This window comes from Podarcis pityusensis (genome assembly GCF_964106645.2).
Source record: "Podarcis pityusensis genome assembly, chromosome: W".
NCBI classification, from domain to species: Eukaryota; Metazoa; Chordata; class Lepidosauria; order Squamata; family Lacertidae; genus Podarcis; species Podarcis pityusensis.
Genome location: NC_138045.1, coordinates 2,251,644 through 2,264,096, shown reverse-complemented (window position 1 = coordinate 2,264,096; position 12,453 = coordinate 2,251,644). Strand labels below are relative to the sequence as shown.

Here is a 12,453-nt window from a genome sequence, read left to right as displayed (position 1 = left end):
TAGACCGTTAATATTCCAGCTTAAAATTTGTAGTGTCATTTTGTAGTTACTCTCCTTCTCCTCCAACAGCCCCAAGAAGATTGTCTATGTCTGTCGGTGGCGTTGGTTTCACTTTTTTTTGCAGACTGTTATCCGATATCGCAATGTCTTTTCCCAATCCTTTCTGTAGATCTTCTTCGTATGCACTCAAAAACTTGTTCTTTTCCTCCACTGATCTAATCTTGGTCTTTCTTCCTTTAAAACTAAAGGATAGACCTTGAGGGAATTCCCACCTGAAAAGGATTTTATTTTTTCTCAACAAGTCCACCAAGTCTCCAAAATCCTTTCTTAAGTCAAGAAGATGTTTTGGTATATCTTTAAAGATTTCCACTTTTGATTGTATGATTGTCAAGGGTTTTTCATAATGCAGGCCCAAAATTTTGTCCCTTTCTTCTTTGGATCGGAGGGTAATCAAACAGTCCCTTATTTTAATCTTTCTTCCTCCTTTCCCCAGTCGAAAAGCCCTCACAATCTTAAAATCCTCTTGTTTCAATTCCGATTTCCAAAAGTCCATAAATTCTTGTGTCAAAAAGTCTATCAGGGTACCTTTCTCCAACTCAGGAACAGCTCTAATTCTAAGATTCGTTTGTTTGTCTTTAAGGTCAATCATAGACAACGTTAACTTATGTTCTGCAATCTCTTTCTGCAAGTCTGGTACCTTTTCAGTTTCCAATTGCCCCAATTTAAATTCTACAGCAGCAGTCTTTTCCTGTATAGACTTTGAGTCTTGCAGTAGTCTCTGAATAGATTCCGTATTGCTGTTTACTTTTTTCTCCAAATTGCCTAATGTTTCTGTATTTAAATCAATTTTCCTGTTTGCAGTGTCCACTTTCTGGTTCGTCTCTTCCACCTTCCTATTCGTCTCCCCCACCTTTGTACTTAATTGTTGTATTGATTCATTAATCTTAGCCAGAGCACTGGCTAAAAATTCCTCAGACATTCCACCAGACTTAGATTGTATTGCCGATACAGGCAAGCCAGCAGATGATTGCCTTCTATGTGTCCAAGGTTTCCCTGATCTCAAAGTTGACTGGTCTTTTTGACCATCAGCCATAACAAAGTGAAGGTCAAATTCCTTTCCCACGTCTGGTGTTCCTGTTTACAAGTGGAAAATTCCTTTCCTTTCCTGTAATTGCAGGGAGTCCCACTAGGTGGACACTGTTACCACCTAGCCAGTTACTGTCCTTTTAAAATAACAGGAGAAAGATACTAAGTACAAAGACAAAAATATAGAACAAAATGTAACTTTCCAGTTCTTTCCAATCTTTTCCCAACGAAATTGGCCACAATGTATCTTCTTTGCAGCCAACAAGCAGCTTTAACAGCCTTGACAGCTGAGACGTCCCACTGACAGGTCACTCTTTAAATCCTTAAATTTAAGCAGTCCGGTAGAATCAAGAGTCTTTCCCTTATCCCTCCAAAGGGTAGATCCCTCCAAAGTTCTCAGGTCAGAAAGAAACACTTATTTCAGTTCAATTTTCCCACGTTTAGCTCCAAATCTCTATGCTTTATTCCACATACAGTGCAGGGAAGCGGACTTCCTGTTTAGGCTTCCACCGCGGTAGCCAATTCAGACGTTTTTAAACGGCTTAAAACTTTTCCGCTTTTACGCAAGTAGTCCAATTAATCAAAATAATGCTCTTTTATCCAATTCTTCTACTCACGGTTAAATTTTAAGTCCAAATGTCCCAGGAATAAGTCAGCGCTCTCCAGCGCTCTCCAGCAACGGCAACACGGCTTCGCTCAGTGAAAGCAGCGATCCGCTCGCAGCACCGCGCTTCTCCCCCGCTCCCTTCTGAAGCCTTAAAAAAAGGCTTCCTTTCGGGTTGGGGGGGCGCTCCAAGGTGCCCGCCGAGCCTCCACGTTCGCAGGCGTCCGCGCCTGCGATTTCTAAGGGTCCCCGCTTCGCCGGAGCGCACAGGACCCGATCTCCCACTGAGCTACCCCCTCCGAAGATCAAAGGAGGTCAGCCATTGCTGCTGGCGCTAACCGGAAGTCCCTCCTGCCCAGAGTCTCATAGTCCTATGCTATACATTGAAGGCTTTGTGTGGCATTATTTATTTGTACCCACATGAACCAGAAGGAAGGGGTAGTGGTCAGTGGGCTGTATAAGACTTGGCAACTTCTCTATCACATCATGAATCACTACACCTGGAAAACAGCACCCCCCCCCCCAGGACATACCTCCACACACTGCTGACTCTGTCCCCCTCAGTACCACCATCACACATCTCAGTGGCAGGAAGCATTCTGTACACTGTACCATCCGCAGCCAACTTGGTGTGTTTTGAATTCTGCAACTGCTGTACTTGATCCACTGGCTCAGAATCAGAAAATAGACTTCTAGCAGGGTAGGAGTTTAATGGGCTTGCAGGGCAGCAGTTGAGAGCTTGCAGGGCAGCAGTTGAAGAAGGAGCAAAAAGGGTTTTCTTGTGTTTGTGTGTGTGTGTTTCTTTGTGGCTGATTGGCTGCTCTCCCTGTGCAAAGGTCAGAGGGGGCAGGGTTTCTGTTGAGGCAGGTGATTAGCTGTGGGAGGATCTTTTCAGACCTTGCAGGGCAGCAGTTGAAGAAGGAGCAAAAAGGGTTTTCGTGTGTGTGTGTGTGTGCGTGTGTGTGTGTGTGTTTCTTTGTGGCTGATTGGCTGCTCTCCCTGTGCAAAGGTCAGAGGGGGCAGGGTTTCTGTTGAGGCAGGTGATTAGCTGTGGGAGGAGCTTATCAGAGCTTGCAGGGCAGCAGTTGAAGAAGGAGCAAAAAGGGTTTTCTTGTGTGTGTGTGTGTGTGTGTGTGTGTGTTTCTTTGTGGCTGATTGGCTGCTCTCCCTGTGCAAAGGTCAGAGGGGGCAGGGTTTCTGTTGAGGCAGGTGATTAGCTGTGGGAGGAGCTTATCAGAGCTTGCAGGGCAGCAGTTGAAGAAGGAGCAAAAAGGGTTTTCTTGTGTTTGTGTGTGTGTGTTTCTTTGTGGCTGATTGGCTGCTCTCCCTGTGCAAAGGTCAGAGGGGGCAGGGTTTCTGTTGAGGCAGGTGATTAGCTGTGGGAGGAGCTTATCAGAGCTTGCAGGGCAGCAGTTGAAGAAGGAGCAAAAAGGATTTTCTTGTGTTTGTGTGTGTGTGTTTCTTTGTGGCTGATTGGCTGCTCTCCCTGTGCAAAGGTCAGAGGGGGCAGGGTTTCTGTTGAGGCAGGTGATTAGCTGTGGGAGGATCTTTTCAGACCTTGCAGGGCAGCAGTTGAAGAAGGAGCAAAAAGGGTTTTCGTGTGTGTGTGTGTGTGTGTGTGTGTGTGTGTTTCTTTGTGGCTGATTGGCTGCTCTCCCTGTGCAAAGGTCAGAGGGGGCAGGGTTTCTGTTGAGGCAGGTGATTAGCTGTGGGAGGAGCTTATCAGAGCTTGCAGGGCAGCAGTTGAAGAAGGAGCAAAAAGGGTTTTCTTGTGTTTGTGTGTGTGTGTTTCTTTGTGGCTGATTGGCTGCTCTCCCTGTGCAAAGGTCAGAGGGGGCAGGGTTTCTGTTGAGGCAGGTGATTAGCTGTGGGAGGATCTTTTCAGACCTTGCAGGGCAGCAGTTGAAGAAGGAGCAAAAAGGGTTTTCGTGTGTGTGTGTGTGTGTGTGTGTGTGTGTTTCTTTGTGGCTGATTGGCTGCTCTCCCTGTGCAAAGGTCAGAGGGGGCAGGGTTTCTGTTGAGGCAGGTGATTAGCTGTGGGAGGAGCTTATCAGAGCTTGCAGGGCAGCGTTTGATCCATCTTTTAGATTTAGGGGAGCTAGTCTCAAACGTTTGTTGGGGGAGACCTAGGTTTTTTTGTGGGGGGAGTTATTTGTCCTGTCTTCACACTTTTTATGATGGAGGACCGCTGTAGCCACCCCCAACGACACGTTCTCAAGATGGAGGGGGAGGGAACAGCTGCAGTCGCCTGCGGTTCCTGCGCAATGTTTGCCATCTTGCCAAAGGTTGCAGGCAGCTTTACCTGCAGCAATTGCATGTTGATTGCCCTATTAAAAGACAAAGTCCAGCAACTGGAGGAACGTGTAGCTACGCTCCAAAGAATTAGAGAGCTGGAGCTCTTCTTGGAAGCAACAGAGCACACCGTCTCCACCAAGGAGGAGACAGGGGACTCCCCTGAGAAGGAGACTAGTTCACCAACACAGGAGCCAGATATATGGAGAAACGGGACTCAAAGAAGTAGGAGGCCCAGGGTTCGCTCTGATTGTTTAGAAATACACAATCGCTTTGAGGTCCTCTCCCCTAGCATGGAAGACGAAGAGCAAACTCCATTTGAGGATCTCTCCCTCATTACAGTCGATCAGGTATATGAAGACGAGCAGCAAAGTCAGTCCTCAGGGAATGTGCAGGCGACCTTGGAGCGGACAGCTCACGGAAGAAACCCGACCAAACCTAAGAGGAGGCGTGTAGTGGTGATAGGGGATTCCCTACTGAGGGGAACAGAAGCAGTGATCTGTGGGCCTGACAAGATGTCTTGGGAAGTGTGCTGTCTCCCCGGGGCTAAGATCCAAGATGTAACTGAACGACTGCAAGGAATCATAAAACCCACTGACAAATACCCCTTCCTCTTGGTTCATGTGGGAACCAATGACACTGCAAGCAATAGCCTCCAGAAGATCAAAAGAGACTACGAGGCTCTGGGCAGGAAATTGAAGCAATTAAATGCACAAATTGTCATCTCTTCTGTCCTCCCAGTTGAACGACGTGGCCCAGGGAGAGAGGGGAAAATAGTGGAAGTGAACAGCTGGCTTCGCAAATGTTGTAAACAGGAACGGTTTGGATTCTTAGATCACGGACTGCAGTTTCTTGAAGATGGACTTCTGGCAAGCGATGGGCTGCACCTCACAACAGTTGGGAGGAATGTTTTTGCCAAAAATCTCAGAAACCTCATCAGGAGGGCTTTAAACTGACTAATGTGGGGGAGGGAGACAGTGCTCCTGAAGGTAGGAGTCTATCAATTGATGAAGATGATCATCCAAATGTCATAGACCAAATGGAGCAACCAGCACGCAGACCTAGTGGTGGGAGGAAAAAATCCTTAAATAAGAGTCACGGGGGAATGATTAATGGACTTCAATGTCTGTACACTAATGCGCAAAGCATGGGAAATAAACAAGATGAGCTTGAGCTCTTGGTACAGCAAACTAAATATGACATAATAGGCATCACTGAAACCTGGTGGGATAAGTCCCACGATTGGAATGTAGTAATGGGGGGATACAATCTATTTCAGAGAAACAGACCAGACAAGAAAGGAGGAGGAGTGGCGTTATATGTCAGGGATGTGTATACCTGTGAAGAGATCCAAGATTTAGAACCTCAAAGCCAAAGTGAGAGCATTTGGCTCAAAATTAAGGGAGAGAAGAATAACAGTGACCTCATTGTGGGAGTTTACTATAGATCCCCAAGCCAAACGGAGGACATAGATGATGCCTTCCTGGAACAGATGGCCAAGCGTGCAAAAGGAAGGGAGATAGTAGTAATGGGGGACTTCAATTACCCGGATATTTGTTGGATGTCAAACTCAGCCAAGAGCATAAGGTCAAACAGATTCCTCACTGGCCTTGCAGACAACTTCATTGTCCAGAAAGTGGGAGAAGCAACAAGAGGAACAGCCATTTTAGATCTGGTCCTAACCAATGTTGATGACCTGGTTAGTGGGGTAGAAGTGGAAGGATCATTAGGCGCGAGTGATCATGCTCTTCTGAAGTTTACTATACAGCGGAAAGGAGCAGCCAAGCATACTAGGACTCAATTTCTTGACTTTAAGAAAGCTGACTTCATAAAACTTAGGGAAGTGCTGGGTGAGATCCCATGGACAGTAATACTAAAAGGAAAGGGAGTTCATGATGGCTGGCAGTTTGTTAAGAGGAAGATACTAAAAGCACAACATCAGGCAATACCAATGAGACAGAAACATGGAAGGTGCCTAAAGAAGCCAGGGTGGCTATCTAAAGAACTTTTAACTGAGTTAAGATTAAAAAAGGATGTGTACAAAAAATGGAAAAGGGGGGAAACCACCAAAGAGGAATTCAAACAAATAGCCAGCACGTGTAGACACAAAGTCAGAAAAGCTAAAGCACAGAATGAACTCAGGCTTGCTAGAGAGGTTAAAAGCAACAAAAAAGGCTTTTATGGGTATGTCCGTAGCAAAAGGAAGAACAAAGAAACAGTGGGGTCACTCAGAGGAGAAGATGGTGAAATGCAAACAGGGGACACAGAAAGAGCTGAACTCCTCAATGCCTTCTTTGCCTCAGTCTTCTCCGATAAAGAAAACAATGCCCGACCTGAAGAATTTGGAGCAAATGATTCAGCAAAGGAAACACAGCCCAGAATAACTAAGGAGATAGGACAAGAATACTTGGCTAGTTTAGATGTATTCAAGTCTCCAGGGCCAGATGAACTGCATCCAAGAGTATTAAAAGAACTGGCAGATGTGATCTCAGAACCACTGGCAGTCATCTTTGAGAATTCCTGGAGAACAGGCGAAGTCCCGGCAGACTGGAGGAGGGCAAATGTTTTTTTTTTTTAAAGCAGTTTATTAGGTTTTACAATAAAAATGAACATAATAAACAATATAACATTGATCTTAACATATTTTCACATTTTCTTTGGACTTCCTCACATCTCCCGCTCCCACTTTCATCGTTGTAACATTTTGTCAGCAATTTATCATCTTATTTAAAATTCTTATATCCCTTCTATATTTCATAATCTTATAATTCTCAGAAGGAGCTAAGTTTCACAGTCTTACTTATTTTCTTAAAAGCTTCTAAATTTAGTGGTGCTCAGTTATTTTGGAGGAGGGCAAATGTTGTCCCTATTTTCAAAAAGGGGAAAAGAGAGGACCCAAATAATTACTGCCCAGTCAGTCTGACATCAATACCAGGGAAGATTCTGGAGCAGATCATTAAGCAAACAGTCTGTGAGCACCTAGAAAGGAATGCTGTGATCACCAATAGTCAGCATGGATTTCTGAAAAAGAAGTCATGTCAGACTAACCTGATCTCGTTTTTTGACAGAATTACAAGCCTGGTAGATGAAGGGAACGCAGTGGATGTAGCCTACCTTGATTTCAGCAAGGCATTTGACAAGGTGCCTCATGATATTCTTGTAAAGAAGCTGGTAAAATGCGGTCTTGACTATGCTACCACTCAGTGGATTTGTAACTGGCTGACTGACCGAACCCAAAGGGTGCTCATCAATGGTTCCTCTTCATCCTGGAGAAGAGTGACTAGTGGGGTGCCACAGGGTTCTGTCTTGGGACCGGTCTTATTCAACATCTTTATCAACGACTTGGATGATGGACTCAAGGGCATCCTGATCAAATTTGCAGATGACACCAAATTGGGAGGAGTGGCTAACACCCCAGAGGAAAGGATCACACTTCAAAATGACCTTGACAGATTAGAGAACTGGGCCAAAACAAACAAGATGAATTTTAACAGGGAGAAATGTAAAGTATTGCACTTGGGCAAAAAAAATGAGAGGCACAAATACAAGATGGGGGACACCTGGCTTGAGAGCCGTACATGTGAAAAGGATCTAGGAGTCTTGGTTGACCACAAACTTGACATGAGCCAACAGTGTGACGCGGCAGCTAAAAAAGCCAATGCAATTCTGGGCTGCATCAATAGGAGTATAGCATCTAGATCAAGGGAAGTAATAGTGCCACTGTATTCTGCTCTGGTCAGACCTCACCTGGAGTACTGTGTCCAGTTCTGGGCACCACAGTTCAAGAAGGACACTGACAAACTGGAACGTGTCCAGAGGAGGGCAACCAAAATGGTCAAAGGCCTGGAAACGATGCCTTATGAGGAACGGCTAAGGGAGCTGGGCATGTTTAGCCTGGAGAAGAGGAGGTTAAGGGGTGATATGATAGCCATGTTCAAATATATAAAAGGATGTCACATAGAGGAGGGAGAAAGGTTGTTTTCTGCTGCTCCAGAGAAGCGGACACGGAGCAATGGATCCAAACTACAAGAAAGAAGATTCCACCTAAACATTAGGAAGAACTTCCTGACAGTAAGAGCTGTTCGACAGTGGAATTTGCTGCCAAGGAGTGTGGTGGAGTCTCCTTCTTTGGAGGTCTTTAAGCAGAGGCTTGAGAACCATATGTCAGGAGTGCTCTGATGGTGTTTCCTGCTTGGCAGGGGGTTGGACTCGATGGCCCTTGTGGTCTCTTCCAACTCTATGATTCTATGATTCTAATGCCTCTAATCTGGGTTATCAGCATACTCATCCATGATCACCAGCCTTAGATCTGAAGGGGTTAGTTCAAGAATGGAAAAAGACTCCTCCAAGTCACTTTGGTGCTGCTAACACAGTGGTTTGGCTTAATCCCCAGAGGCGCACACCCTTGTCTCTCCAGACCAGGGCTTTTTTCCAGCCAGAACTGAGTTCCGCCACCTCTTCATAGCATACTGGCAGCTGTATAGCGTCACGGCACCCAGAGCTGCGTGTCAGAGGCTTTGGGCTGCATCCTGCCACTCGTGGCTTTGTGTCGGAGGCTGTGGGGCAGCACGTCAGAGGCGACTTTGTAATGTGGCAGTGGGGCAGAGAAGTGTGCCCCCCAAAAAGTGTTTTCTCCCTAAAAAAAGGCTTAGCAACTTTGGCTCCCCCCTAAAATAAGCTCAACAATTTAGTATTGTCCATCAAAAAAAATGGGAGTTCCTGCACCTCTTTTTCTAGAAAAAAAGCACTGTTCAAGACAGACTGATGCCAACAACAACATAATAGGGTCAGTCTCCTAAAAAATTCCTGTGTTTTGGTGCTCTCAAACATAATCTCTTATTGTCAGGGGTTCAGGGACAGAGGCACAGGGTAGGCAGGAGATGGAGAGCGATGGGGATGAATCCCAGGACAGCGAGGAAGAGGATGACAATGACTCAAGAGATTCCATGAGTCTTTCCAGCGAATCAGAGGATTCCCAGAAGGGGGCGCCGGTAGTCAAGGCCAGGGGAGCCCCAGGGGGGACGTGTCAGGAGCAGGGGGCCAGCGGGGATTCCCAAAGTGGCAGCTGGGCGTCAGGACCAGCCTCCCCGCCAGAGTGCAGCGAAGGGGGTGGAGGTTTCAGTGTATCAGGGGAAGCGGCTCCGGCAGCAGAGAAAGGAGGGAGGTCGGAGCAAGCCACCCTCCCGGAAGGGGAGGGGAGTAGTGAAGGGAGTAGTGTAGCTGTCAAAAGGAAGGTTAGAGGTTGGGCGCGCGCGCGCCAAGTTCAAATGTAGAGGCGCGCGGAAGTACAGGGAGCCCGGAGGAGGGGCCAGGTCCCAAAGCCCGCAGGAGGGGGCAAGAGCAGTCTGATTCCGCGTCAGAGGAATCCAGGAGGGGCGAAACCCCAGCAGGCAGAAAGACCCTGCGGAAAAGGAAAGAGAGAAAGAGGTGGAGCAGCGCAAGCCTCTTAAACTGGTGCAAGGGAGGGACGGATTCAGAGGGGACTTCAGCGGTCTCAGCCTAGCAGACGTAGGGCTGCGCGCCTCGGATGTGAAGCAAACAATGAACTGCAATAAACACTTTTGTATATAAGAAGAGACAGGCGTTGGTCTTTTGTGAGCTGAGACTTGAGGCAGCCCTGACACTTATACACTTCTAAACTAACATGTGATTTCTACTTCACCAATCACAGGATTATAGAAAACTTTCCTACAACTATTGCAACCCACTGACATCAATCTCGACCAGTGGCTTCAAAAAATGTGTGTCGTGACACCCTGGGGTGCCTTGGATGATGGTCAGGGGTGCAGCGAGCAACATGGGCCTCTGTCCCTCTTTCCTTCACTCCCTCGCATCTCTGCCTCCCATAGGCTTGCACAGCTGTTTGTTGCAGCAGCCCTGGCTACAAGCTCCCCAGGCGAGTGGTGCCTTTGGGGCTGGTCAGGGGGTGCTGGTTGCCAGGAGCTGAGGCAGCCTCGGAGTAAGCAAGCAGACTCAAGGGGCCCAGCCAGTCAGCCCACCAGCTCTTGCTGTTGGGAATGGACAGTGTGAGGAGACACTTCTCTTTGGGGCAGGGGGCACAGCTCAGACCAGGGACTGCAACAGCTACCTGGAGGACTCCCAATGAGAGGGAAGAGGAGAGGAGGCTGAGGGAACACTCCATGAGGGAGGGTGTTTGAAAAAGGGTGAGAGGCTGCCAGTTCTGCAGGTAAGGGGAAATGTAACCGGGCTCCTGAGCCCCACAGGGGTGCCACAGAAAGAATGTAGTTGGTCAAGGGATCCATGGACTCAAAAAGGTTGAAAACCTGTTCTAGACCAGTGAGAGAGCCCACCCCAAACTCCTCCTTTTAACAATGTCTTCATTAATCATTTATCAATGTCTTTTGGTTAATCACCCTGTTTATCATTTGTCTATCAACATCTGCTTTCCATTATCTGTGATTAATACATCAGTCCTATTGACCTAAGGTTAAATGCAAGTTCTGTTATGCCTAGCATTCTTTTATCCATTGTCACAGTGATTATATGCTTACATGTGATGGTTTGTGTATGCTATTCGCAATAAGCACCCTCTGCTCACTCAGAGAGGTATTTACAGTTCTTTATTTTGCATATGTAAAAGCAGCACAGTACAATCAGGCATCCGAATCGTCTGGTTCAGATTCGGGGAGTGGTCTTCTCCTGCTTCTCCTCCAACAGAAGAGATGGCTGGAATGTTCATGGGACCTCTCTGATCCCTGCGCTTTAACCCTCTCCTTTCCTGTGCCGAAGGCACAGGCATAGGCTCCCCGCCTGTACCTGAGCTCCCTGTGCGGTGCTGGGGCTCTGCTTCAGCATCGGAGAGCCTTGCCTCCTCCTGGCTCTCCCCCTCTTCCCCTTCCGTCATCTGCCGACCGTTTCCTTCTGACTGTTCCCACTCTGACTCTTTTCTTCCCCGACTCCAAGGCGTCCCTTGGCAGTCCCGTGACATTGCATTCCGTCAGAGTTTGTTCTCTCAGTGTACCAGGACACTGGGAACACATAACTTCTTGGTTAAAAATAATGTTTTTTCTCTGTTAGAATAGGTCAGTCAAAGTTCATACACAGATGATAAAACTAATACAGCATATGGAGTCCTAAAGGCTCAAAATGGATCCTGACAAGATGAAGGAAAATGGAAATTTCTCCTTCACGTAAACTATATCTTAGTGTTAAATTTGAAGCAGGCATTTGAGCAGAACCTGGGTCTCAGTTTAAGTTTGAGAATAATTTAAGTACTCCTTGTGACAAATTACATTGTAAGACCATAATCATTCCCATAGTCTTGGGACTCCAAGTCAGTGAGGAAATAACACTGAGCTTAATTACATTTTATTCTGTTCTTTTCTGCCTGCCCCGCCCCCCCCCCCAATCTCGAGCTTTCAGAATAGTGTGTACTACACATTTAAATAAGTAGCTAATGGTTTAAACCTGTCATGGACTGTCTGGATGCGGGGGAGTGGTGGGAGGTGCCAGCTGGAGAACCCCCAAGGGATCCTCCAGGGGAAGAAGGCTCAGAGCCAGGGGACTGATGGTGGGATGCTGAAGAGTGGTCAGAGGAAGAAGAGGGAGCGGACTGGGAGTAGGTGGTGTTGGAAGCTGAAGAGGTAACAGGGTTTAGTGAACAGGAAGAAGCTGGGGCAGAAAGTCATAATTCAGAGGCTGGAGAGGAAGGGGGCCAGTAGACCAAGAAGAGGCAGGCTGCTGAAGGACTAAGGAGTGTCTCCCTTCTGTGACCAGCTCCGCTCCCCCCGGCCTCCCAGAACATGCAGAGAAATGAAAAGAGCAGAGGAGAGATTGGTTGCGTGCAGACGTAGTCTCCGACTGCTTGGAAAAACCCCTGGAGAGGAGAGACCATAGGCAGCTGTGGGAGGGCAGGGACCTTCAGTCCTTGCAGCTTCTGCATTGGGCCAAGACCTACTGGGAAGAGTTGCTGGGATCACTAGGCCTGCACTGTTTTTGTTTCTTTGAATAAAGAGCTAACTTCACTGACACCAGTGTTTTTTTATTGCTGACCTTCACATGACTGGCTCCTGACAAAACCCTTGGCTTTCTTAATATTTTTGAAGGACTAAATCTGAGCCCATGTCGGACTATGGAGATGAATTTGTCACTTGCAGCCAACTGGCGTATGACTACCACATTGAAAAGCCCCACAAGGTAACTTGCTTGTTGATCTATCTTACTGTCTTCTTCCATGCTTGAAACATGGCTATGTGGACGGTTCTGGATTATAGTTATAGAGAAGTATCAAATCACATCTGTCCTCTAGAACAGAAGCAGTTTTCCTCCTCCATGTTTGTTTGAAGGGTGGTTTTTTATTGGCGACAGAATTCACCCCCTTGAAAACCTTGTCTTTTTTTCATTTTTTAAAAAAATGTTTCTAGCCTTGTTGGCTGGCAATACCCCCCCCCCCCAAAAAAAAAGATCACTGTATAGTGACTAGTATAGGGACAGGGGACCTGTGGCTACAA

The 12,453-nt window shown here is 47.0% G+C and overlaps 1 protein-coding gene across 2 annotated transcripts in view; it reads left to right on the top strand.

The window, feature by feature from the left end:
• The window catches only part of LOC308467711 (putative helicase senataxin), a 228,626-nt gene that overhangs the window by 113,893 nt on the left and 102,280 nt on the right, over positions 1 to 12,453 (top strand). For both annotated transcript variants that reach the window (XM_080989412.1, XM_080989411.1), the window contains exon 8: positions 12,049 to 12,139. In XM_080989412.1, the coding sequence (XP_080845538.1) occupies positions 12,049 to 12,139 (91 nt within the window). The remainder of the gene's footprint in view (positions 1 to 12,048; positions 12,140 to 12,453) is intronic.